This window comes from Paroedura picta, chromosome 8, assembly GCF_049243985.1.
Source record: "Paroedura picta isolate Pp20150507F chromosome 8, Ppicta_v3.0, whole genome shotgun sequence".
Taxonomy (NCBI): Eukaryota; Metazoa; Chordata; class Lepidosauria; order Squamata; family Gekkonidae; genus Paroedura; species Paroedura picta.
The window spans coordinates 71,817,395-71,845,389 of record NC_135376.1 but is presented as its reverse complement, the minus strand read 5'-3'; the positions used below and the strand labels follow the sequence as shown (position 1 = coordinate 71,845,389).

The 27,995-nt window shown below is 46.3% G+C and overlaps 1 protein-coding gene across 3 annotated transcripts; it reads left to right on the top strand.

Annotated features, from left to right (window-relative positions):
• The first annotated feature begins 4 nt into the window (after nt 1–4).
• LOC143843762 (lipase member M-like) lies at nt 5–27,995 on the top strand. 3 transcript variants are annotated; one of them, XM_077350349.1, is made up of 11 exons: nt 5–75; nt 2,127–2,225; nt 14,234–14,345; nt 16,121–16,238; nt 18,301–18,499; nt 19,164–19,273; nt 20,732–20,871; nt 22,727–22,873; nt 23,959–24,030; nt 25,519–25,584; nt 26,769–27,995. In XM_077350349.1, the coding sequence occupies exons 3-11, from the start codon at nt 14,241–14,243 to the stop codon at nt 27,000–27,002; spliced, it is 1,191 nt and encodes a 396-aa protein (XP_077206464.1). In that variant the 5' UTR covers nt 5–75; nt 2,127–2,225; nt 14,234–14,240; the 3' UTR covers nt 27,003–27,995. The 3 variants fall into 3 exon arrangements, with proteins under 3 accessions (XP_077206464.1, XP_077206465.1, XP_077206463.1); XM_077350350.1 differs by lacking the exons at nt 5–75; nt 2,127–2,225 and adding an exon at nt 2,029–2,097; XM_077350348.1 differs by lacking the exon at nt 5–75 and having other exon boundaries at nt 2,055–2,225.

Sequence of the window (27,995 nt, the reverse complement as noted above, 5' to 3'; positions counted from 1 at the left end):
GAGCTATCCAAAGGAGTCCCAAAGTCCCTTGCAAACATCTTTCCCATTCTCTCCCCACAACAGACATCCTGTGAGGTAGGTGGGGCTGATTAGACCAAGGTCACCCAGCTTGCTGCATACGGAGGAGTAGGGAGTCTAACCCGATTCTCCAGATTATAACTTGTTGCTCTTTAACCACGGCATCATGCTGGCTCTAAAACGCAGGACCAAACGTGCTGTGAAGTAAGTGGGCAAAGGAAGGAAGGAGGCTTTGCTCATGTATGCATGCTGTGGGGCTGGCAGGGCAGACCAACTGAGAGCAGGAAAGGAGCAAGCTAAGAAGTGAGGAATAGGAAGAGCCATGTGGAAGGTTAAGTTTAGAAAGGAAAGAAGAACAACAGAAAGAAAAATGTATTTTGCATGTCTTGATTAGGAGGGTCACATTAGGAGGGTCACCAGCTACAAGAAGTTCAGCTCCCATCACTCATAGTTTGGGAGCTGTCTCCCCACTCCGCACATACACCCCAATTAAGGAACACACTGAGCTTTCTTGGTGGCAAAGTGTGGAAACTGGACTCTCCTCCAATTATGGGTGAGAATATACCAAATCTTAGAAGTTTGTTCCTCCCCAATAATGGTACGTGCTCTTTGGAGCTGCCTGCCTACCCATCTATGTGGAAATAGCTGATTGCTTCAAAGACAAGCAGGATTTTTCTGGACTCCTTGAAACTGGCTGAGAAAGAATTGCTTTCCATCTGCTTCACTTTGCCAAGGTGGGGGTGTTCTAATTAGGCTGAGTTAAGACTGGTTACTCCCTGCTGGAATCAACAGTACAAGATTTTAAGTTAAGGATCTACAGTGAAAACCCTGAGGCATCTTATGATAGAGGGAGGCTTCCCGAACCATTCTTATCATGGTTTATCTGTCAGGAAGGTTGGTGAGGATTAGCTGGGTGCTGAGGTTAGTGCCACATTGGCTGAATTTGTAGAATCAGTTGAGATTGTGTTGAACCAGAAGTTCAGGATCTGACTGACTATTGGTGGAATTTTGGTTGGCCTGAGATTGGTGTACCTTTAGGATCCAAGAGGAATTGCATTGGCCCAGAAGTGCAAGTTCTGGCTACCCATTGGTGAAATTTTGGTTGACCAATGATAAGTGCACTTTTAGGATTCAAGAAACCATTAGTAGGTCAGGAGTTAGGTTATTATAAGACAGTTCAGATTCTCTGTTCTAAGGAGAATAGAGAGAGAAAAATACATTCCAAAATGTTGGAATGAAGTCCAGGAGATATGTCTAGTTGCAGATGATTGGTATGATGATAGCAGATATGACTCAGACCTGTTGACTATGGTCAGAAACAAGATGATGACCATCTCTGGGCTTATAAGTACATCACAGGGAAGTTTCGTGTTGCAAGGTAACATAAGAAGAGTTGTCCTTGATCAGACTAGTGATCCATCTAGTCCAGCAGCCTCACACACTGGGCAACCAGTTCCTCTGGATGTCCAACAACCTCCAGAGATTCTGAGAGATTTGGGAAGGCACTGTGTTGCAGACTGGGATCTCTACTCATAATGGTAGAGCTTTGGAGAATCAACAAAAGAGCCTTACTTAACATTACTCTAGAGTATTGAAGACAGTTAGGCTACTTTCTTTTGAAATCCCTGGGAGAAATACATGTCTTGATGCAAAAATCAATATAGAAATCAATATAGATGTATTCATCCATGCCTATGACTTTGGAATTCCAGAGGATTTGTAATGATACAGGTCATGAGGCAGTGAGGCTTTGGACAATAATCTAAGCAATGCTATATGTGAATGGTTTAGGTGACAAGAGTTGTTGCTAGTGGTGAGAAGGCTGAAATGTTTCCCCAGATGGACAGGGAGAAGAAGGTTATAGTGGTTAAGTACCAGATGACTCCATACGAAATTAAGGTTTTCAGCAGTGATGCTTTTATGGCTGAATGCTTCAAGCCAGCATTGCTAAGCTGTTTGACTACATTTTTGGCATTACTTAGATCCAGTTAAATGAGCACCCTACATCTGTTAGCCTGTTGCTGCAATATCATCACCTCAAGTGTACAGATATGAGCAGCACCTAAGAGAACACCTGACGTAAGTGTTCTGTTACTTTGTTCATACAGGTTCATACAGATTTTGCTGGGATTTTCAGAGACTTATTGTAACTGACAACTCCCATGCTGGTTCGTGCTTCTTCCTCTGACCCTCCATTCCTCGGACAGGTAATTATCAAGACTTCCACTCTTCCTCCCCCTTCTCTACATGACTGCTTGTTAGCTATTTGTGTGTCTTTTTGTTATTCTCTTTTCAATAAAGATTATATTACTATTTTACCATTTACATCTGTGTTTGCCTGGAGTTCCTACGGGTGTAATCAACACCCAGGACTCAATAGGGACAAAGGTTTTTTTTAAATCTCATTATTCATGCTAACCTTGTTTAACTTGTGATAGTTACTGTTTCACACTGGAATGGAAACAGATGGGGGCAAGCAACATATGGTGATGTGATAGCCTTTGATCACTTTCACAGACAGTTTTATTTCTCCCATGTTTGTGTGAATAGCAACTGAATTTCAAGGGGATTGAGTGTCTGTTTTGGCAAAGAATGATCATTGGCTGTATTTGGATGTGTGACACAGTTTACTAATGTAACAGAAATAATTTTTGCTATATATTCCCATGGTCATGTAAGGAGTTCTTAGTCTGACGAAGAGTGCTTGCACTCGAAAGCTCACGCCCTGAATAAATCTTTGTTGGTCTTAAAGGTGCTACTGGACTCTGATTCTATTGAACTTCTGTTAAGTAAGCAGTATCTTAGATTGATTCAGGTCTGCAGCTGTGTTAGTCTGAAGCCTCAGAACAAAGAGTCCAGTGGCACCCTTAAGGCCAACAAAGTCTCCAATTTTGTTCAGTATCTTAGATTGCTTCTCCTCTTTCCACAAAACAGAAGCATGAACAAAAGCCTTTGCTGAGAGGACAGAAGTGAGGATAACATTTTAGCCATGTTGTACTAGGAGGTCCAATTGAATAGATGGAGAACAATGGAAAATAGGAGTCAGTCAAGGCTTTTTACACTGGGTGGGAGATGAGAAGTGATGTTTTGAATGATTGTAGTGATGTGATCAGGGGACAGTGATACAAAATGCAGAAGGCTTTAGAGGTTTGGTATCTAAAATGTTGTGGTTTTGTGTGTTTGTGTCAAGTGTCATCAAATTGCGGTCAACTCCTGGGGTTTCCAGGGAAAGAGACAAACAGAGGTGTTCCACCATTGCCTACCTCTGCATTGCAACCCTGGATGTCCTTGCTGGTCTCCCTTGCTAAGTACTAACCTGGGCCAGCCCTACTTAGCCTCAAAAATCAGACAAGATCAGGCTAACCTGGGCCATCCAGTTAAGGGCATTTTGACTTTTTGGTGTCAATGAAGCATTCCGAAAATGACTGCAGAGGCAGAATTACATACAATGGGAAGGTTTCAGTCAGATTGCTTTTGTAGGATTTTGCTTTGATTGGTTTTACCGCTTTCATTAATACACTTTAGATTTTGAGAAATTTGGTTGGCTATGGTGGCTTAAAATGTATTTTGAATGAATGTAATATTTTGTATCTACTTTTCCATCTTTAAAAAAAATATATCCTGAGTCCTTTTAACTGGTCAAAAAGGCAGTAATACAAATCAAGTTCTGAGGTAGGAGGCACTGGCAAAGTGGAGATAGCACTGGAATTGGTGGACTGTCATGGGGTCACTCAGTGTGTACACCAGCCTCCTTCAATGTTTTAACTATGGAGGAGCCCCTGAAATGCTTTTCAGGCTTTGTGAAACCCCAGAACCAGGCTGGAAGCATGGCCAAGCACATTAAAGAAAGGGTTTAGGTGAAAGGCTGGGGAGCCCCTGGTGGAGACAAAGAATAACTGAAAGCTTGAGGAGTGACTGAGTTACACCTGCCACATCTATTATGGCATTAAATATTGTTACATTAAAAAAAAAAAGATTATTTGTTTACTTATTATAGAAATATAGACTAATAGGGTTGGAAGGTACCTCATAGGTCATCTAGTCCAACCCCCTGCACTATGCAGGACACTCCCATCCCTATCGCTCATCTACTGTAACCTGCCACCCCCTAGAGCCTTCACAGAATCAGCCTCTCCGTCAAATGGCTATCTAGCCTCTGTTTAAAAAATTGCAAAGATGGAGAACCACCACCTCCTGAGGAAGCCTGTTTCACTGAGAAACCGCTCTAACTGTCAGGAACTTCTTCCTGATGTTTAGACAGAATTTCTTTTGAATTAATTTCATCCCATTGGTTTTGGTCTGTCCATCCGGGGCAAGAGAGAACAACTCTGCTCCATCCTCTTCAGTGGTCCCCAACCTTTTTCAGGCCAGGGACCGGGGGGGAAGAGGGAGAGTGGTTCTCTCCACGCGGCGCCCACACCTCCCCCTTGCAGCACGGCACTCGCCTATGCGTTTGTGCCTGCTGGCGAGGGCCGTGTGGTGAGTGAAAGCTCCGCTAATCCTCTTTCCCCCCCGCGGTCCCCAGGCCTCCCTCACCCCTAGGCTTGAGCAATTTGGCAGCCAAAGCAGCCAATTGCTCCCGGCGCAGTGAGCGCCACGCTGCAAGGAGGAGGGAGGTGCGCCCGGTGGCATGCCAACACCTGTGCCTCCCTCCCCCCTGCCGCGGCCCGGTACTGAGGGCTTCACGGCCTGGTACTGGGCCATGGCCCGGGAGTTGGGGAACACTGCTCTATATGGCAGCCTTTTAAATACTTGAAGATGGTTATCAAATCCCCTCTCAGTTGTCTCCTCTCTAGGCTAAACAGACCAAGCTCCCCCAACCTTTCTTCACATGTCTTGGTCTCCAACCCCCTCACCATCTTTGTTGCCTCCACTTGCCTCCACCCAGATCTAGCTGGTACTTGTGGTCATGAGAGAGGCTTCAGGCAGTTATTTGATTCGATTCTCACAGCAAAATAGAAGTATGACATGAGAATGGGACTGACTGCATCTTAACATGTCCCTATGTTTATGACCATATATATTTACAGTAAACAATGTGCCTACCCATAAGGCTGTTTGGTGCACGTGGCAGTGGTTCTGAGGTATGCAGGTATGCATTTCGAGTATGATGTAATCCTCTGAATTCCAAAGACCTGGGGGAAAAAACCTGCCTTTCAAATATATCCAACCTGTAGATCATGAACATAAACATGTGACATTATATAATGCTGAAGCATTAATTTAAGCATATGTCTCAGACATCACACATCCTTCTTTGGAGACCAAGGAGGAATCATGCAGTGAAATTAGTTGTTGCTTAACAGTTAAGTATATCAGCGGTGAGGGAGGGGAGATCAGCTTGTCACTAAGAAGCCATGAATTGATGTGCCATAATTTATCTCTATAACTTTGCCTTTCAAGGACATTCCCAGTTTAACTCAATTAACAGTCATCACACCACACAATATTTTATGTCCCATGAAAAGAATTTTGAGAAATATTACTATTTAAGGTGGTTTAAATAAACTAACAAAAAGGACAACAATCTGAAATCACATCATATTACAATCACAATACAGTCATAAAACAGAAGCAGCAACCAGGAAGCAGAGCTGAACCACTGGAAGAATTTGTCCCTTGGTGGAACAGTGTCTCCTAGGGAGTAGCAGCACAGACAGAACCAGGTAGCAACTACTTTTGAGGTCTGAATAGTCAAGGGATAAGGCTACAACTCTGAGGGGAATCAGTCCCTTATGGAATCCTCTCCCCAAGAAGCAGCACCACCATTTATGGTCTACAGTAGGATCGATTCTGCATGGAGGCGCAAACCTCACACTGCCTCCTGCTTGGAAATGTGCAGTTGTAATCCACACATTTGCAAGCCTCCTCTTGGGAAACCTCTCCTGCATTTTCCCTCTACATCAACGTGGCTTTTTTGCCTCCTGACAAGGCTGCAAAGGAAAACAAGCCAAACCTCTCTCCCCACTCCTTGGCTAGTCAATCACAGCAAACCACCAATCACAGAACAGCAGTTCTCTAGTGGACGCAGAACTTTTCCCCCCTCTGAGCCCCCAATTTTTTTAAGGCAGTTCTGCATTGCTATGTGGTAATGCCACAACACTTCTGCGTTGCAATGGAGAAAGGGCAGAAAGATAAAGCATCCCCCCTTTTGGGATTTGTGGTGTTTCAGACTCTATTTATGTCTGGGTAGATTTGTGAGACGCTGGAAATGGTAACTGGACCCTGACAAGTGATTTTGTGTGAACAGTAGGCTTAAAAACAAAGAGGATGGATGCCTGATTAATCAGGAGAGGCCTGCTTCATCACATGCACCCCCCTCTTTCCCCCTTCATCACACGCACCCCCTCTTTCCCCCACCAGAAAACACAAATGGGACTGTGTTTTGCCTGCCTGATTCCAAAAAGACTGTGGGCACTTTACAGAAGATTTTATTCTAACTTTTGCAAAGTAGCTTTGTGGTCCTACAGGAACATGGACCACACTTTTTCTAAAAAAAATTCTCAGAGCAGGACATGGAGAGGTGAGGGTGGTTGCAAGGGAAGGCAAAACAATTCAGAGACTGTTGTGAATTTCTCCTTCCACACAGAATTGCCCCTGGTTGCTCCTTGATGTGAAGCAAGATAACAAGTGGCGAGGGGAGGGGGCAGACAGGGGAAGAATGAGGTGGCTGTGTGTGTGTGCGTGTGTGTATGTTGAAGCCACAGCAGAGAGCAGTGGGATCGAGGGGGAGAGGGGAGGGGGAGAGGGAAGAGCGTAGTGTGTGTGTTTGTGTGTGCATGTTTGTATGTTGAAGCTGCAGCGGAGAGCGGGGGGATCAAGGGGGCGACGGGAGGGGGCGGACAGGGGAAGAACGAGGTGGCTGTATGTGTGTGTGTGTGCGTGTGTGAGTTGAGTCGGCAGCAGAGCACAGGGGGCTGGCGGGTCACAGGGGCTTTTTGGGGGGTGGAAGAGTACGCTGGGTGGTGGTGGAAGCAGGGGCCCCCCTGAGTGGGGGAGGGGAGGCAAGGTCGCAGTGGAGCTTACCGGCGCAAGGCTGGGCGTCATGCTGGGGCGAAGTCTGGCTGCGGTGGGCTGGCTACAGGCAGCTTTGGCCCTTAAGGAGCTGCGAAGGGAGAGCCCCGTCATGGCAGAGACGCGGCAGGGCTGTCATTTGGCAAATGATGGCAAGATGGCGGCGTGCCCAGACGCTGGGAATTAGAGCTCCCGCCTGGTCTGGGCTATGAGAGTTTTTAAGTTCAGGGGGTGCTGCTCCGACGCAGGTTTGGGGGCTCAGGAGTCAGCCCCTACCCCCTCCCCCCTTTTTACCACAGGATTGGACCCCTTGCAGCCTAATAGGAGGAGAAAAAGGAGGAGAAAAACAGGTAGAAAAAGAGGGGGGGAAGAGCGGCCCAAAGCACCGGTCCATCACCGGGCTCGCGTATGGTCGCCTCCCAGCATAAGACATCGTGTCTGGGGGAAGGGAGCCAACGCAAGCCCCGAGGTGCAATGGAGAGAGGCCGCACGGGGGGCACCAACTGAAGACCTACCCCCCCGCGGATTGCTACTATCCATCGGGAGCTATATATCCTCAACGTACCCCCCTCCGACAAGGGAACAAAACAGCAAACTAGACCGCTGGCCTACCTGGAAGAGCGCCTCGATAGCGCGGGGCGCTGGGGCTGGCTTGGTTCCCTGCCTGCTCTTCGTTGCCGGTTCATTACTGGCCCTTGGGCTCGGCTCACTGGGGGCTCTACTCCGGGACCCCTGGAAGCAGCGAGCGGTGAGTGGAAACGGGGCGCAACGGCGCTTGGGGCCTTGGAGGCGACGAGCGGCGGCGGGGCGCGACGGCGGTGACGGCGGGAGCCATTGCCTGGGGCCTGGGCTCGACCGGGGGGCTCGGGAGCGGTGCGCGTGCCCTGCGGCTGAAGATCCTGCGGCCGAAAATCCATCGACTGGCGAAGGACAGCTTCCAGAGGGCTCCTGCTGCCAACGGCGCTTGGAATCTGCCCCCCCCACCCTTCCATCTCCATCGGTGGGGCTGCTGCCTCGAAGAGAGCGCGGAGAGCGGAGATATCAGTGCTCTCCCTTTAAGACCAAGATTGGAAATGAAGATTGGCCTTGGCCACCATCTAGTGGAGACTGGAGGAATTACAAGGATTTACTTGTTTTACTGAAAATCGCCCTCTGCTCCACCTGGTGGCCAAACGGCGAATACCAACTACTACTTCTTTTCCTTTTTATTTTTTATTTTTTATTTTTATTTTTATTTTTTTCTGGTTTTGTCCTTTCTCTACCTGTGGCTGTCTGGGGTAGCCCCCCCCTTCTTGGTAATAGGGTGGGTTAGTGGGGTTAAGGATAGGGTTTCGACCAGAGAGATTAGATGCTAGGGAAACTTAGCAGTGCTGGGAAGTGAACTAAAGGGCTGGGAGAACCCCTTGCAGGCGGGATCCCACCCTGCAGTATAGCTTGGTCCCACCAGCTGCTAGGTAGAATAGGGTGGGGGAGGGAGGGTTGGGTGGTTAGTAAAATAGGGTAGGGTGGGTTAGGGTGGGATTAGTGCAGCCGGGTGGGAGTACAGATAGGAGATTAATTGATTATCTCTCTGGGAGCAAGGGGTATGGAGAGGGAGGCCCAAACTGAGAGGGGGGGTTATGCTGGGGCCGGGATCTCGACGATCATGGGCCAGGGGCGCTATAGCGAGGGGAGGAGGTTGGACAAGAGAAGGGGTGGGAGCACTGGTGTCCTGTATAGGGCCCGGTCATGGAGACATGGTCGGCGCCCTGGGTGTGCTCGATCCCCTTCTAACCTCCGGCCCATCCCCAGGAATGTGAGGGTGGAGGCTAGGGTAAAGGATCCGACATTGGTCTTGTGCAACGCAAGGTCGATTAAGAACAAAGCCTCGACTCTGCAACATTTTATTGCAGAGTCGAAGGCGGACCTTGCTTGCGTGACCGAGACCTGGGTGAGGGAAGGTGAGACAGTGGCCCTGAGAGAACTGGCCCCACCAGGTTACTCGGTCCTCCACCAATCTCGGACCCACAAAAGGGGAGGGGGGGTGGCCATTGTGGTCCGGGAGGTTCTCACCCACAGGGCTCTCCCGGCGCCGGAAATCGAGGGGGTGGAGTGTGTCGGTATTGGATGGGACTCGGTCGAGAGTTTGGCTATCTGGTTGGTATACCGTCCGCCCAACGCGCCGCCAGATGTCCTGCCCCGCCTGCTGGAGGCGGCGGCCGCCTGGGCATTGCAGTACCCCAGGCTTCTGATCCTGGGTGACTTCAATGTCCACGCGGATGCGCCCTCTCCAGTCCATGGCGGAGACCTGGTGTCATCCATGGCAACACTAGGACTTTCGCAATTTGTTGCTGGGCCCACCCATCATGCCGGACACACACTCGACCTGATTTTCGGCGCTGGGATAGAAGTGGATCTGGATACAGCTTTGGCTGTGCCGTGGTCAGACCACTATGCCCTGCGGGCCCGGCTCAGGATACCACCCCCCCCCAGTTGGGCGGCGGGCGCATTTTAGTCCGCCCGCGGAGACTTATGGATCCAATAGGATTCCGGAATGCTCTGTGGGACCCGATGCCTCCTGGCGACTCACTGGCGGCCCTGGTGGAGGACTGGCAGTCCCGCCTATCGGCTGCCATAGATGAGATCGCCCCTAAACGTCTTCTCTGCCCTCGACTCAAACGGGCACCCTGGTATAACAGGGAGCTTCGGGAGAGAAAAAGGGAAGTGAGACGACTAGAGCGAGTGTGGCGGAAGACTCGCGACGAAGCTACGAGAACATCTCATCGCACGCTTATGAGGGCGTATGAGATGGCGGTGAAAGTGGCAAAACGGGAATTTTTTGCCGCGGAAATCGCGTCCGCGAGCTCTCGCCCGGCCCAACTATTTAGAACAGTTAGATCCCTTACCGCCCTTGAGGGGCGCCAAAATAGTAGAAAATTAGAACTAGGCTGTGAGGCTTTAATGAGCCATTTTGCGGACAAAGTCTCGTCGCTCCGCCGCGCTCTTCCCGCCACAGTTAATACAGTAAATGAACTGGAGACCTGTTGGCCGCCTTTGGAGGTGACGTTCGATGGCTTCAGACGGCTCTCTCTACCCGAAGTGGACGAGTTGCTAGGTTCGGTCAGGGCGACCACGTGCCCCCTCGACCCCTGTCCGTCATGGCTCCTCAAAGGAGGGGGCCAGAAGATAGGAGGCCAGCTCAGGGATATTGTCAATCTCTCCCTGGAATCCGGGGAGTTCCCTGAGCAGTTAAGGGAGGCAGTGGTCCGCCCTCTCCTGAAAAGATCTATGCTGGACCCGCGAGACCCAGACAGCTACCGCCCAGTATCGCACTTAGCGTTCCTGGGCAAGGTGGTCGAAAGGGCCGCGGCAGACCAGCTCCTGGCATTCTTGGAAGAAACTTCGGCACTCGATCCATATCAGTCTGGCTTCCAACCTGGCCACGGGGTGGAGACGGTGCTGGTCGCCCTGCTGGATGATCTCCGTCGCCAGCTGGATAGAGGCGGGTCGGCAGTGCTGGTTCTTCTGGACCTGTCGGCCGCTTTTGACACCGTGGACCACGAATTGTTGGTCCACCGCCTCGCCGAAACGGGGATACGGGGCACAGCTTTACGCTGGATACGCTCCTTTCTCCAGGACCCAGAGGGTAGCAGTGGGGGATGAGTTCTCGCGCTCCTACAGACTTCCATGTGGATTCCCACAGGGCGCGGTCCTCTCCCCCACATTATTTAACGTCTTTATGCGCCCTCTGGCCCAGCTGGTGCGGAGTTTTGGACTGGGTTGCCACCAGTACGCTGATGATACCCAGCTCTATCTCCTCATGGACGGCCGCCCGGACTCTCCCCCGGAACCATTTGCCAGATGTTTGGAAGCGGTGACAGAATGGTTCGAGCAGAGTCGTCTGAAACTCAACCCCTCCAAGACGGAGGTCCTGTGGCTGGGACGCAGGGGGCAGGATCAGGAAGCGCACTTGCCCACCCTGGGAGGGGCGCATCTTACCATCGCGTCCCAGGCCAGGAATTTGGGCGTGATCATTGATGCCTCCCTAACTCTGGAGGCACAGATCAAAAGAGTAGCAGGCCAGGCATTCTTCCAACTTCGCCAGGCCCGACTACTAGCGCCCTACCTGTCCCCCGAACACCTGGCCACGGTGATCCATGCAACGGTCACCTCCAGAATAGATTTCTGTAACTCGCTCTACGCGGGCCTTCCCTTGTCCTTGATCCGGAAACTTCAGCTAGTGCAGAACGCAGCTGCCAGGGTCCTCACTGGTACACCTTGGAGGGCCCATATCCAGCCAGTGCTGAGGCAGCTGCACTGGTTGCCAATTGCTGCCCGGATCCGGTTCAAGGTTTTGGTTTTAACCTTCAAGGCTCTACGCGAGTTGGGACCCACATACCTGAGGGACCGCTTATCGCCCTATGCCCCCCGTAGAGCTTTACGTTCTGCGGGAGAAAATCTATTGGTCGTCCCCGGCCCTAGGGAAGCACGCCTGGCCTCGACCAGGGCCAGGGCCTTCTCGGTCCTGGCCCCTGCCTGGTGGAATGAGCTCCCGGGAGAACTGCGGGCCCTGCGGGACCTTCCATCGTTCCGCAGGGCCTGAAAGACGGAGCTCTTCCGCCAGGTTTACGGTTGAGACCAGGCTTAACACCTACGCCCCCCCGGGACCTGAGGATTGGGATTAGTCATGAGTACCATCAGTATCCCCTCTCCACTTGCTAAGGGGGAATGGGTAGTTGATTAGCCGCTCTTGCCAGGTAGTCATTAATATTGACATGTTAATTGGTTTTTAATGTATTTTATGGGGTTTATATTGTTGTAACCCGCCATGAGCCGCAAGGGAGTGGCGGGAAATAAATTCAATAATAATAATAATAATAATAATAATAATTTGTGTGCGGCAGGCTCCCGGCGGCGGGTTCGCCGCAGGCCAGGTACGTGGCTCCGAGTGGGCACAAGCATCGCCCTGTTGCCGCCTCCACCGGCAGCTGCCTACAGCAGCCACCTCCCAACTCGTCAGCTCCATGCCAATGGGCTGATTGGCCCCTTGGGGCCGGAATGGCAAGTGGAGGGCCCAATCGGCAGGAGCTTCACGCATGCCGATTGGGCCGTCCGCTTGCCATTCCAGCCCCAAGGGGCCAACGGCTACCCTTCCTCATCCCAGACAGGGCCCTCTGCCAGGGCCCTTACTGTTTTATTTATACCGCTCCCGCGGAGCGGTTTAAGATGATTCTATGATTCTATGAAGGCAAATCTGGCCAAAACTCAAGCCAGCCCCTGGACAATGTCATGTCCAGCAACTGGAGGCTTTCCAGAGGAAGATTCCTTGTGTAGAATTGTTCTAGAGATCCTGGTCTTCGTCCTGTCGTTACTGTCTTAGAAGAATGAGTACTTTCACTGGTAGTATTTCTGTGCTGTGCTTCACATGTTATAGAGCACATAGGTTAGGTCCAGGGTTCCCACCCCATGTAGCTGTCAGATATGACTTGTGAATTTAGATCAGAAATGTAATAATAGTGGGAAAGGGTTCAGGCTTTTCCCCTGTGCCACAGACACAGGGAGCCCACCAGGGAAATTCACATGTGTCCTAGGAAGCTGAAGTCTGTACATGAAAAGATTACTGTTTTATAAGAATTTATATTTATGGAGAATTTAAAAATGTTGTACACCACCCTCAGTCTATTAGGGAGGGTTGGTTTATAGGTCTAATAATTAATAATAACATGTGCCACATTTACTAAGACGTTATCAATTAGACACCTGACACAAAAATTAGTTGGGTGTTCCCAATGATATGAACAAGTAATTTGGTAGCCACCCAACAGCATGAATTTCGTGGCCTGTCACGCAACATACCAGTGAAAGCTAGTGAGCCAAGAAATCACCTGTCCATTCAAATACCTCTGCAATTGTGAGAGCATCAGCAAACATTCTGCTGTCTTTGAAATACACCAAGAAGACTCTAGACGGTAAAGTGTTCAGTTACTCTCAATGTTTAATTTCTTTATAAAAATGGGCTAGTTTGGGTGGGACAAGCTAGTTCAACCAACGGATCATCACTAATATGATTATTGTGTCATATATCATTTGTTCATAATTCTGTGTTTTGTTTTGTTTCTTTACGTTGCTGATTCCCATAGTGAAGGAATAAAATATCTGAACTGTGAACTTATTTGATGTTCTGGAAGGGGACAAAACTAGGTGGGAAAATAAGGGGCTGGGGGCAAGTCAGCAAGCACAAGACAAAAGAGAGGGAAGTGAAGATGGCTAAGGTGGTTCTAGGTAAGTTTCTGAAGAAAGGCTTCATTGAGTTAAAGAAGTAATGACAGAGAATATGCAAATGACCTCAGCTTCCTCTGATGGCATTTCCTGTACACATGAATATGTTTCATACATTTTCATGCTAACTTTCTTTTTTAAAAAAGAATTTTGTGAGACTAACAAGACATGTTAAGTTGCCATTTTGCACAATTTGAGACGTAACTCTTAATTTACTCAATCAGTGCTAATGATAGGATGTTTTGGAGGTGATTAATTCATAGGGTCACCAGAAGAAGAAGAAGAGCTAGTTTTGCTATACCCCACTTTTCGCCATCTGAAGGTGTCCCAAACAATTGCAAACACCTTTCCCTTCCTCTCCCCAAAATAGATACTATCTGAGATAGGTAGTGCTGAGAGAGCTCTAAGAGGACTGCTCGATGAGAATAGCTCTAAGAGAACTATGACTAGGCAAGGTGGCTGCACCAAACTGGCTGCATGTGGAGGAGTGGGGAATAAATCCCTGTTCTCCAGATTAGGGTCTGCTGTTCTTAACCACTGTACCACATTGACTCACAAGCAACTTGATTTAATGTGTGCGCACAGGTTGAATCAGAGGGTGAAAGGAAGAGTCCCCCCCCCCTTTTTATCAGTGCTAGTTTGATCTATACCACAATTTTTTGAGGCTACACTTGGTCTCTGTCATTCAAAACCCAAACTTTCCCTATTCAGAGTCTAATGGCACTTTTTGGGGTTAGCCAGTGCACATTCAAATGATGTGAACAAAATGTTTCTATGTAGACTGCAAGTCCATTTTTAACCCAGTATTGCTGTGAATATGGAAGTTTAAGGTAACCCAGGGTCCTTGATTATACAGGAATACAAATTGAGCTTTGATCTGGAGAGGAAGATATTATCACAGTTACTGATGAACATATCTCCCCCCACCCCAATTATTTTTCAGAAGTAAGATGTGGTGTTTTTTTGCAATAGCATGTCTAATACAAGCAACTGTAACCTTAGAAGAACTCCTCTGGAACAGAAGATATGAGAATCCTGAAGTTCATATGAATGTTGTAAGCTAAATAGTCCAATAAATGTTTTAGATATAGTAGAATAGAAGGGGGGGGTGGTCTGAACTGGGCCTACAACACACAATTAATTGGGAAGAGTAGAACACAAAATATGCTCTTTTGATTTCCTCTAGAGTCTACCTGAGGGACAGCCTAACTGACTATATCCAACAAAGAGCACTTTGCTCAGCCAATACATATTGGCTGGTGATCTCTGGCCCTAGGGAAGTACATCTGGCCTCAACCGGGGTCAGGGCCTTTTTGGTCCTGCCCCCCCACATGCTGGAATGAGCTCCCAGAAGAGCAGTGGGCCCTACAGGAATTTCTGAAGGTCCTGCAAGATGGGGCTCTTCCACCAACAAACTTTTGATTGGGGCTACTAAATGAGTAAACGATGCCATCTGAATGAGCCCTCCCTAAGAACAACCCCACCCCTGAATAGGACAAGGAGGTGCAGAAACTAAGATTATTGTTTGATGCAGGCTTGGAATATTTTAACTGCTTGTTAGCTATCTTAGATTATTTATTTATTATCATGTGTTTTATATTATGTCAACTGCCTCGAGCTAGTAATACTGAGTATAGGCATTTAACTATAAATAAATGAATTATAACATCCAAAGTTTGGACACTGATAAACTGGGGGGAGGGTCAACTTTGAATATGAGTGCAAGAGTAATGTTTGCTCTGGCCATCAGCAATCTGTCCAGTCTGCAAGGCAACCAGGAAATGATGCATTGATTTGGCAAGCCATAACAACAAGATAAGAGGTTATAGGAGAATGCAGGAAGAGAATGCCAGAGACAGGCAAAAATAAGAACTCCGTGGGAAGGAGGATTGCCAGCCAGGAGTTGGCAACCCTCTGGAGATTTCATAGGCAGAGCTTGGGGACAGGGGATATTGCTGATTCAGTGATGTCACTCCCAGGTTATCACCAAACATTAATATCACCACCCTAACACTCTGGGAATATCCCAGTCTCTATGGTGAAGGCCATAAAGATTGGGGAGATTTGAATAGCATCATGAACACAACAACTAGAAGTGATATCTTATCTGCACCATCTTCCCACTCCCATTTTCTCCCATGTAAAAAAAATGTCAAGAATGGGAGAGAGAGCCACTGGGAGAGCCAGTGAGTGTAGGAAGTTACCTGGTGAACCTAATGAGAGAGGAGTAGCAAGCGAATGACTCTCACGTGTGGTCAATAAGCAGTTAACCAGTCCTGGAACACTAACAATGTCCTACATTTTTGGGAGGGTTCCAGTGGATAATAGAACTCCTAAGGAGCCATGATATGATTGTCTTGCTTTGTTCTAGTTTTGACTGAAAGGAAGGGTATAGGTGAGGATACCTATAGATGATACCTGCATTGGGATCACTGATCTGGGAAAAAATGTCTAAATAACAAGCACAAAGCAAACTGTCACCTGTGTTCTTATATCTTCACTAAACATGAGGGAACCAAGATACACCTCTCAATTCTCATGTATGGGGGATGCAAAACAAAAGAGTAGGACCTTCTTTTTGTGTTTTCTATGTTGTTTGATGTTAACAGCTACCCAGAGATTCCCAGCTCTTCTGTGTACTAGTGTACCAATTCTGTAAATTGTTTTCTCTTCCATATTTTAATCCGTTTAGTTTACCCAATATTAAAACATCATACAAACAGATGAACCTTTTTGCATATCCTGCTTCTTTACTATCTTCTGTCTGCCAGATATATTAAAACATTTTCCATTTTTCTGAACAATCTCAAGAGTTTAGTTCTTCTTTCAGAGTCAAGTGATTTCCTTCCGAGGATACCCCTGTGAAGAGTATGAAGTCTTGACAGATGATGCTTATTATTTGACAATAAACCGAATTCCCTATGGAAGAAAAAATCTTAAATTTGGAGGTATTCCGCTTTTTAAATACTTCTAAGCTATCAAAGAACAAGGAATCCAGGGATTGGTACTACTAATATAATAGTGGTCAAGTCAAGTCAGATTTTATTGCATGTAGCCATAGGCCATTACAATACAAAAGGAAAATACAAAAGGATTTAAAACATTTCAAATCAGTAATAAAAAGAATGTGCAATCTCAGACAACAATCACTTAACATCATAAAAACATTTCCAGTATAATAGTGATATCCCTCGTTTGGAACTTGTAGCCTTGGAACCTAAGCTTATCTGACAGATGTACTCAAGGGAGAACTTCATGGCACCCAACTGGCTATTTTAAATCAAAACTATTCTTAAGACCAAGTAGTAGCTTGGGCCACTGTCTCACCCATGGGTCCTATTTGTGATCCTGTACAGGCAGAGAGAGACAGTGAGGCTGACAATTGCCATGGTCATCCAGATGAGATGGATCATGCAGATAGCTGGTGGTTGGGTGGCTGCTAGGGCATGAAATTTGGGCTCACATGGTGTTCAGTATGGCCTGCGGACTTGACTGTGGTTATAGGAGTGTTGGTGGAACCTGGGCTGGAGGATGCCCAAGTCTTGTGGTGGTATCAGTACGGAGCCGATACGTTTTGGAGAAATCGGCCTGTGTGCCTGTTTTCCCAGTGTGTGGGTATCCCCTTAAGAAATCTTGGGGTGAGGACTTTCAAGGGGCATGCCCAGCTCAAGGGCTGCCAACAGGTTATCCTCATGCTCAAGTGGCAAGGGAGATCACTTAGACCAATTATGCACTGGAGGTTTCATGCCGAGCTGCAGGCTGGAGTTTTATTCACGGCAGGTTGTCCTATCTCTTCCTGCACCCCCACAGGGGAGCATTTAGCCTGGTGCGCCTCATCTGTCCCCCATTTTTGCTCCTGCATGGGAGCTGGAGCAGTGAAGTTCACACTGCGTAAACGGTCTTAGTGTCAGTCATCATGGAATCTGACATCCTGTCATCCCATGGTTCAGCCCCCACCCCAGCAGGTGGGCTTGGGGTGGGGCCATGGTACATTGACTGGCAGGCAGGTCAGCCAATGCCAGATTCTGGTTTCCCCTTATTGTGTCAAGGTTTCTTACAGCTGTAACCAATAAAAGTTGTGGCCATTTATGATTGTGTTTGTTGGGGGTTTGTATAGAAAGGATCCCTCATCTGCACTGCCCTCTCTCTTTCCTTAAGCCCTGGGACTGCAACATGCATTCTCCATCCTGGGCACTGGAAAGGCACTTAAGTTCTCTTGTAACCCTTGTTAGTTACATTTTTATTTATTTATTTTATTCATTACATTTTTGTACTGCCCTCCCTTGCAGCTCAGGGCGGTTCACAGGGAACATGAATCCAACGTGACAAATTCTGTGAAACAAACTCTTCCGCCAGGCTTTCGGTTGAGGCCGGGCAGCAAGAAATGTGACGGTTGCGTCTGTCATCTGCCCCCTCCCTTTCCCTTCTTAGGGGGTGTGGAATTGGGTTAGGTATTGAATTTTGCTGCCATTCTTGTCATAACTTTTGTATTAATTGTATTATGTTTTATTGTGCTTTTATTGTTTTAGGGGTTTGGTTTTTATGTGACCCACCTCGAGCCTCCGGGGGGAGGCTGGAGATGATGATGATGATGATGATGATAACTGCATCAACATCACCTAACATTTAATCATTTTGAAGTAGATCTTCAAAATGAAATCAATATGTGTAATTTACTTAACAGTGTCCTGGCTTTGTCATCCTAACTCTCCAAACATTTCACATAGACCTTCAATTACAGGACATATGAGTGTACTACAAAATACAGATTGCGAGTGTGGGTACCAGGCAAAAAAATTTGGCATGACTGAGTATGGGGAGTGAAATCCTTTTCTTGCGAACAATGTAACAAAAACAGACCAATCCATTTTCATCCAAGGCTACAAGTAATTACTGCATGAAAAATTACAAAGATACGAATATAGGCCACCCCCGTGAGAATTTCATGGCATGAAGGAGGAATCCTCGTCATTTACAAAGAAATCTCTCTTTCTCTTTGCTGTTAACTAGGGCCCAAGCCTGTCATACTACTGCAGCATGGAATATTTGGAGAAGCTAGCCACTGGGTTGAAAACATGGCCAACAACAGCTTCGGTTTCATATTGGCAGATGCTGGCTATGATGTTTGGCTTGGAAACAGCAGAGGATCAAGTTGGTCTCAGAGACACCAGAATTACTCAACTGATGACGATGAATTCTGGGACTTTAGGTGATTTAAACGGAATAAGTCACAATTTAAAATAAATGTTACTTTTATGGGTCACTGTAAGAAAGCATGTGGCATTACCCAAACAGATTGTTGTGATGCAGTATACAACTGTGAATGCAAACCATGCAGTCAAAATTGCAAAGCCTATCAACCTGCAATTAAAACCTCACAGCTTTAGGAAAAATAGTCATGGGATCTTGACTAGTCATGGGAAACTCCTCCTGCTGTCAGTCTTTACATATCTCATTTCACAGTCCTCCAAAGGCCAGGGGGCATTTTGTCATCACAACAGCCCTATGCAGTAGATTGGATTTAGAGAAACCAGATGGCTCAGAATAACTCAGTCTCTTTTTGCACTGTTGGAAAAGGCCAAGATGGCACTCATATGGAAGCAGGGCTAAGCCCTGGTTCCACATGATGTAGCCATGGGCCAGCCCCCCTCCCAGGCCTGGCAAGCTTGCATAAGAGGGTGGTATACAAATTAAATATTACTAATAATACTACTACTACTACTAATAATAATAATAATAATTGCTATAATTACAAAACACTCCCCTTTTTTGAAATTATTGTAATTAAAACAAAAAAAAACCCACACAAATCTAGGATGAGCCTCTCTTCTTACCCTGCATTGACATCCAGATATCGTCTATTTCTATTACAGCTTCCATGAAATGGCTATGTATGACCTTCCAGCGACAATAAACTTTATCCTACAGAAAACCCAGCAGAAGCAATTGTACTATGTTGGCTATTCTCAAGGGGCTTCTATTGGTAAGCTAAAATAGAACAACGTGGACATCCTTGTTCTGAAATCCTGTACTATATTCAGCTTAATTGGTTCATTGGGCCAGATGTGTCTATCACAAGCCACTCATCCCTTTGGTATGGTTATGGAATCAAGCCTTTCTGTGCCCACTTCATGTCCCTGTGTGACTCATCTAGGAGCAATGGCATGTGGGACTTCAAAAGTGGGGGAATGAGAGAGAAATGACACTAATTGCCCCTTGTTTGGCCTGAAGATCTGCTCTGAACTGGGTACATTGGCAATGTCCTCTAAGGCAGTGGTCCCCAACCTTTTTATCACCGGGGACTGGTCAACGCTTGACAATTTTACTGAGGCCGGGGGGGGGGGTCTACTCTCCTCTTGACTACTGCCCTAATGCTCTCTGACTCTGGTCACTATGGTAACATTTAAACATCCCTTCAAAATTAGATACAGATTGGGGACCGCTGACCTAAACAACAAGAAAATCAGTCTGTCAGGCAAGGAAGAGAAGACTGAGGATCACTTGAGAGGCCAAAAACACCATTGGAAAAGAACAAGAGCCCACTATCACCCTGAAAGTCTGAAAGACTGGCCAGATTTGTAACAAGGGAGGAGCTTTCATGAGTCACAGCTCACTTCTTCAAGGGACTCCCAAAAAGCTCCTCCCCGGCCACCTTCCTACAGGCTCCTTCCTGCCTTCCTTCCTTTCCCGCCGGGGCCCCCGGGCAGCACCACCTGCTCAGCACGGGAGCATGGCGGCTGGGGCACAGGGGCCCAGGCAGTGGCAGTGAGGGAGAGGGCTCCCTAGGAGCCAGTGCCAACCGGGCAGGGCAAAGACGGGGAGGGGCAGGGTGGGGTGGGGCGGAGTGGGGGGGAAGAATGTTGCAAGACAGGAAAAGCCTCCTAGCTCCTCCCTGTGAGGTGGGCAGCTCTTAAAAGGGCAGTCTGCGAGGCAGCACCCAGGGAGGAGAACTAGGAGGAGCCGCAGCCCGGTACAGACTGATCCCCAGACTGGTACTGCTCTGTGGACTGGGGGTTGATGACCACTGCTAAGGTACTCCCTCATTAAACAGATTGGACACTATGTTTTCCACTTGGTTCAGCTTAAGTTTTTGTGGTCTTGTGGCGTTGTCATCATCATCAATGCCTAAAATAAAATAACATTTTTGAGTATGCAAAGTCCAGAATAAAACTGAAGACTCAGTATGGAGCCCTGCAGTTTTTAGCTACTCCAAGGGTAGAAGTTATGACAAAAATCTCTGTGCCCTAAAGTGTACTGCTTTAAAAAAAGGAAGAAAAAAATATGCTGCCTTTTTGCTAGTCTAGTAGCTGGTTCAAAGCAAAAGTATACCCCTTCTCCAGCCAAATGGTAACCTTACATAAGGACATTTTATCCATTTTTAATAGATTTCTACAAATGTATAATGAATAGATATTGAATCCTGCTGTCCTTTTCCCCCCAGGTTTCATAGCATTTTCTGCCATGCCGGAGCTGTCTGGAAAAATCAAAATGTTTTTTGCCCTGGCACCTGTGATTTCTCTTAAGCATGCTTCAAGCCCTACGTTAAAGCTATTACGCCCCCTTTCTCAAAACTCCATTGAGGTATTGGCTTTATTTTGAAACTAATGGAATCAATGACATATAGGGCTGCTACAAACTTGAGAACCCCCAGTTCCAAAACTGTGATCTGCACCCTTTGAATGGAAAGCACAGCATTGCTGGAGAATTTCCCCCATGTTCACCACTGGGACCAAAAAGGAACTGCTCTTCAGGGTCTGATAGCTGTCATTCAACATTGAAGGTGGTACACTTTGCATGTGCCCAGGGATTCTAGAACTTATAATGAGAATTCTTCCTTTTTCACTACAGGCATTCCATTGGAGCTTTTCCTGCCTGACCTTCCCCAGACCAGCAGTGTTATACCCTTCTAAGTCAATTGGCTTAGCTGAGTACAAGTCTGCTTAGGATGGCACTGCAAAGCTCCCTGGACCTAATCTCACCTACCATAGGTGCTTCTGAGAGTATCTAAAGACTTCAAAGGATCAGATGGAAGTCATCAAGCCATGTCTTCTCAAGTTAAAGTTCTCACAATTTCATAAAAGCCAATAGCTGCATGAGAGGGAAGATGGCATGGTGTCACCTGATCTAAACAGATCTTGAAAGATAAGCAGGGTCAGAACTTGGAAGGGAGACCATGAAGGGAGACACTGCAGAGGAAGGCAATGGCAAACCACTTCTGCTTCTCACTTGCCATGAAAACCCCTTGCTGGGGTTGCCAAAAATTGTTTGTGACTTGACTATACATATATATGTATGTAAATAGCTGTGGGTGAAGTCCGTCTCACCAGATGCATTAACATTAATAATAATAATAATAATAATAATAATAATAATAATAATAATAATAATAATAATAATAATAAACCCTTTTGTCACCTATGATGCCATTAATTGCTAGAAAGTTTAACCATTAAGGGAAAGAAAAAGAAATCAAGTAATCCATTCCTTTGTGTGTCCTTGAATTAATGCATTCAAGACAAAAAATATATATGACAGCACATGCTTCTCTTGGTCAAATTTTCTCTCTCTCTCTCTGCATGCATGCATACATACATACATACATACATGCAACAAAGCCCGTTGTATAAAAACACAACAGCCTTATATGCAACAAAGCCCGTTGTATAAAAACACAACAGCCTTTAGCCACCACCACCCCTTCCCGGTAGCCCTGGCAAGGCTTAGTCATGGCATGGAAAGGCTAGTTGGATTAGGGCGGCCACCCCCCACCTACCTCTTACCACCTACATGGGCAGTCCTGGCAAAACCTTGCCAGGCTGCAGTGAGCCTGGTCAGGGTGTGGACAAACTCAGTCAAGCACTCCTCACCTCCCCACACCCACCCAACTGGGCTGCCCCACTGAGGCTTTGCCAGGCTATGGTGAGGGAGTTCGGTCCAGGAGCAAGCTTGGGCGGGTGCTCCCTGCCAAGGCCTTGGCAGGCTGTGTTCTCAGGCCTCCCCTGTGGCAGCCCTGGCAAGGCCTCACCAGGGCATGGCAAGGCTTGCTGGGGCAAGGGCACTCCCCACTGAGGCCTCACCAGGCTGTGTTCCCAGCCCACAGTGCTTGTTGCCCAGTTTGTAGGGGATTGGGTGTGAGCGGGGCCGGTCCAATCAGGATGCGGAAGCAGAGGCTGGACAAGTTCTGCCTAGGAGGGCTGTGTGCAAATATTTATATAGCTATAAGTGTTAAAGATATATATGACAAGGCACACTGAATATATTTACTTCACTCTTAGGTTAGGTCTGTTTTAGCCTAGCAAGTGCAGGAGCTCCTGGAACATTTGTAGAGCTCCTAAAAGTTCCATACCCAATAAAGTTTGAGAATAGCTGGTTTAAAGTAGCCACAACTGGTCATGCAAGTAGTTCAATATAAATTATGACTATTATATTTCTACAGAGACTTTTTGACAGCAAAAAAGTGGTGATTTGGAAAAAGCCAATGAGACAATTTATCATTAGGCTATGCAGCAATCCATGGATGAAGAATATATGTGGCCATTTGTTACTTTCTCAAGGTGGATTCAATGCCACAAATCTCAATATGGTGTGTAACAGAATATAATTGTTGCATAGAGGTTTGCTCTTAAATATGGTATTAATTTGTTATGTTAATTTATTTTCTGAGGTGGGGGAATTGGACTTCATGGTGTAAAGTTCCTTAAATATGTAATTGATTCTTTGCAGTGTTGTTTTGTGCCTCTTTACTGCTCAGCTGCTATTTCAGGAGCTATTTTTTGGTCTTCTTTACTTTGTGATTCCAGGCAGTCAGAGATCACTTGATGAATATTACAATGTTGTAGTGCATGGGATCAATCAGATGTGATTACAAGCTAACCAGTAATCTAAGTTCTCCTACTGCCTTCATAGAGTATGTGTTGGTGGGGGGAATAAGGAGAAAGAATATAGTTCTGTGGTCTGTGAGGGATGTTTTCCCTTCTTGGGTACTGTTAACCAGCTTGGCCTAGTGGTTAAGCACATTGACCTCTAATCTGGCAACTCAGGTTTGATTCCCCCCTTCTCCACATGCAGCCAGTTGGGTGACCTTGGGCTAGTCACAGTTTTGTTACAGTTATTTTCACAGAGCAGTCCTGTCAGAGCTCTCTCAGCCCCATCTACCTCACAGGGTGTCTGTTATGGGAAGAGGAAAGGGAAACAACTGTAAACTACTCTGAGACTCCTTTGGGTCATGAAAAGCAGGGTCTAAAACCCAACACTTCTTTTGTATTGTTAGCCAGATTGTTCCTCCCTCTGATCCATCTGTAGCTCTGCTTAGTTATGCAAGACAATTTGGGGTGATTATGTAACAGTGACACAGTCACATGCGCTTCTGAAGCTGTAATGTGAGGAGACCATGTTGACCAAACAGGACAGGAACCACTGAAATGGTTTTCAACTAGCATCCATAAAAATCCCAGAAAGCGTAGAGTAAAATGGGAATTTGAATGTAGGCCTCTGAAGTCCTTAACTGACACTCCAAAAACATGCAATGTTTGGTTCTGCTCTGGCTCACCATTAGCGCTTCTCAGATGGTGTTATTATAAATGCAAAACTGCAATAAATGGATTCACTTGAAATGCATTTCTCCACTCACAGTTCTCTTCTAAGTTTCTTTTTGATCTTTTCCTGAAGAGTCGAATGGATGTGTATGCAGCTCGATTTCCAGATGTTAGCTCTCTTAAAAATCTTATACACTGGCACCAGGTACAGTTTGCTATATTTTTAGTCAATTATTGTGGACATCTCTATTGGCTGAATAACCCTATTTACTATAGTGGCTCTGCTATCAAGTCTATTCTGTGTAGGGTTGCCTGGAGGAAAAAGAAAAGCCCTGTGCTTTTGCCAAAGGCTTCATAGGATGTTATTGACCTAATGTATGGGAGAAAATCACAGGAAAAGCTTTATTTATGTCATATGTTGATCTCACATTGCAAAAGGAGAGAGTGCCTCCTTGTACAACCTTAATGGGACCAGGGGCTCCTATTGAGAGGTCTTTCATATCTTCCAGACCTACACCATGAGTTAAAACTAAGGGCCATTCCACACAACTTTAATATAGCACTAGTCTTACATTTTGTTTTCGCCACTAAAACTACGTTCTGCATGACGTCGTGAGCAATCTGCAACACTCCTGCAACACTAGCGCCAAAATCGCTTTGTTGTAGCGATTTCTGGGGAATCGGGAAAAGTGGATTCACCCTCAGAAAATCGCTACACTCTTGCCAACAACCTGCAACACTTGCAAAAAAGACAGGTGCATTCTCAATGTAGCGGTTGCAACAAAGTCCCTCCCCCTGGCTCTCTCCTCCAAACTTCCGGTGAAGCGATCGCCATTTTTTTCCCTCGGAGCGGGGAAAGCAATGAGCCAGCGAGGCTTCATTCACCCAGTGAGGCTTCTCTGGCTACAGTCCCTCCACAGAAGTGCTTTAAAGCTCCCCTAAGTCCCCAAGCACAACACAGCCCCCTGTTCGCCAGTTCCCTTTAATTTCAGCCCAAAATTGCGCCCGTGCTGGGGGGGGGGATTTTTTTTTCCACTTGGGGGAGCGTGGTAACGAGGAATCGCCAGCTCACCCGCCAGCTAGATGGGTCTCTACGTTGTAAAAGAATCAAGGCATATTCGTTGAAACGTGTTTGTGTTTTTTAAACTGTGCTTAAAGGGAAAGGGGCTTTTCGGGAGCATGATAACAACTGCCCATTGGCTGTTCCATTTGATTGATGGCCAGGGGTGGGAACAAGCACAGAAAAAAATCGCTTCCTTTCTAGCGATTCCTGCAAGACTGGAAACCTGTGGGGAACGAATGAAACGCTACTGGATTCCACTACAAATGAAGATATGCGGAACGCGAGATTCCGCTATTTAAAATAGCGTTTCCGCTTTGTGAAAGCAATTGGCAACATTGATCCTTGTGCGGAATGGCCCTAACACTTGAATCAGACTTGGTAGTAAATGACTACTGGAAAAGAAGTCCAGCACTAGCCAGCATGCAGGAAGCAACAAGGCTTTGGAAACAATGGTTAAAATACTGCTAGATACCCCATGCCTAGGTAATATATCTTACTGATGGTTTTATTGATTTATGTAACACTTTATGCTGCCTTTTATATTCTGTATGCAATGCTTTTGATGACTGGTCTTGGACTGCAAGAGAGAATAAATGAATGAATGAATGTTTCCACCTACTTTTTCAATAGGTGGCAAAATCAAACCTATTCAGACATTTCAACTATGACATTGAGAACCAAGCAAAATATAACAAGGTAAGCGACAACATGTAACATAAAATGTAATTGTGGAAAGGATAGTGCAAGACAGGAAAAATAAAAGGCTGCTCTGAAAGACCACAAAAGCTACGATTTGTTCAGCTGCACCTATATATAGTATTGTCTGACTCCTCCTCCCCCCAGGTTGAGACTGGAGCCATCATGCCTGAAGGAACCCTTTCTGCAGTCATGGTGCCAGTCCAGCCAATTCAGGTTGAGTGAGACCAGGCTGCTGTGGTGCAGCAAGGTAGGGCTGTTGAGGTGACATTACACTCCTGCCAGTGTGCCTGTTTGTTACAACCACTGTTATTATTGTATGATTATTAATGAAGACTGTTCTATGTATTGTTTATAAGTTTAATGTAAACCACCCTGAGCCTCCGGGGAGGGCGGTATAGAAATAAAATAAATAAATAAATAAATAAATAAATAAATAAATAAGACCCAGAACTGCCACACATTGATTAGAGATGCAACAGAGCCAGCTATACCCAACTGCAGCCTTTGTGGAAAGAGTGGAGGCCATGGCTTACCTCCAGCCCCCAAGAGATATGGTGCCAGGCTGCTCGTCAACTTCGCAAGCTGTGGTGAATACAGGAATGTCAGTCCTCAAGTAGGACCCGGGGATCTCCCAGCTTTACAGCTCATCTGCAAGTGATAGAGATCAGTTCCCCTGCAGAAAAAACACAGAGCCAACATGAGGAGAAAAGGGGACAACATGCGGAGAAACAACATGCAGAGAAAAAGTGACATATAAGAACCAACTCTTCTCCTTCTCCTTCTCCCTCTCCTTCTCCTTCGTATTATTCTGGTGGTAATCTACTCTGGCTAAATGCTGTATCAAATAAAATTCTGAATTCTTTTCAATCTGTAGGAATAACCTGGGCTTTTCATGCCAGTGGGTCTATTCTCTACAGTGTTCAACAAAGCACCCAAAATGATAGAACAGTTTTGAGCAATAATTTTAAGAAAATCAACACAGAAGGAATTTTTTGAGTGTGTGCTTTTCTTGTCTTAATTGAAAATATTTTGATAGACCACTGTTGGTCTCCCCCCACTCAAAAAAAAAGATTGTAGATCACTGAAATTTGAAATTGCATCACATTCAGTCAGAAAGAAATTCTTACTGATAGCATCTAAACCCCTGATATATTATTAACATTCCATTACTTTCTTTTTAGCCCTGTCCTCCTTTATATGAAATTGAAGACATGACAGTACCGACTGCGATATGGTCTGGAGGAAATGACTTAGTGGCAGACACAGAAGATATGAACATTTTTGTTCCTCGGATCAGAAAGCTTCTTTACCATCATAATATTATCGACTGGAACCACTGGGATTTCATCTGGGGTCTCAATGCTCCCCAGCGCATGTACTATAAAATCATCAAGTTCATGGGGAAATCTTTATAAAGATCTTTTGACACTGTCAATTTTATTTTGGGTCATAACACAAATGAATTTTATGCAGAGGGTTTTGGGGGGAACAGTGCTATGGGGGAGGGAAGACCCTGAGATTTAGAAAAAAACAAAAGGAACGAAAAGCTACTGGGAAAAATGTAAGAGAAAACAACAAAAATCTGTTTTGTGAGCCACCAGCAAGAAGACTGAGAAGCCATTGCCACCCAAAGACAGACCTACTGCGCCTCACCACCATTGCCACCAACAGACCCCCCTCCTACTAGGCTGTAAGCCCCTCTGGAACCAGGGACCCCGAACTCTTGCCAGATGCCTCGCTCCGCCATGCCGCTGCCCACTGCAAGGCCGCCTAGAGAGTTCTTCAAGAACAATGGGATCCTTATCTGAACTATCTAAGAAAATAATCTTCAGGCAGGAAGCTGAAATATAATGGGATAGAAGGGGGTTTTCAATATAAAATGTTTTGAGTGTATTCTATATATTTTCTTACAAATGAGTATCTTTCATACTTATTCTATTTCAATCTTTGTGAAAAATAAAAATTCATATAAAAATAATTAGGGATGCAAAAAGAGACTTTGAGGAGTGGTTTATTAAAACCACGATGATGATGATGTTAGCTATTCTGAGTCTGACTCTTTGGGATCCTATGGCCCAGCAGCTACTATGGTTTCCAATCTTCCACTGCTTCATTTAGTTACTAGAAATAAAGCCCATTTTATTGTAGAATAAAATGGGCGCTAGGAGCCGGTCTTCTCTCATCCCCAGGAGTGGCCTCAGTGCAGCGAGGCCGCTCCCGGGGCTGAGAGAAGGCCGGCTCCCGGCCCCCCACCATCCCCGAAGACGGAAGAAGGCAGCGCGGCTCCCTCGAGGATAACAATCTGCACACAACAACATCATTCCTCTAACACAACACTCCTCCATGGCATGCAGCAGCTACAACTCATAACCCATAAATGTCAATAAAGAACTTCTGATTACAAACCA

Coding starts and splice junctions, on each gene's coding strand:
- LOC143843762 (XM_077350349.1), top strand. CDS start 14,241: ATGTGGTGTTTTTTTGCAATAGCATGTCTAATACAAGCAACTGTAACC. Junction 16,239..18,300: donor AAAAAATCTTAAATTTGGAG/GTATTCCGCTTT, acceptor GCTGTTAACTAG/GGCCCAAGCCTGTCATACTA. Junction 22,874..23,958: donor ATGCCACAAATCTCAATATG/GTGTGTAACAGA, acceptor CTTTTCCTGAAG/AGTCGAATGGATGTGTATGC.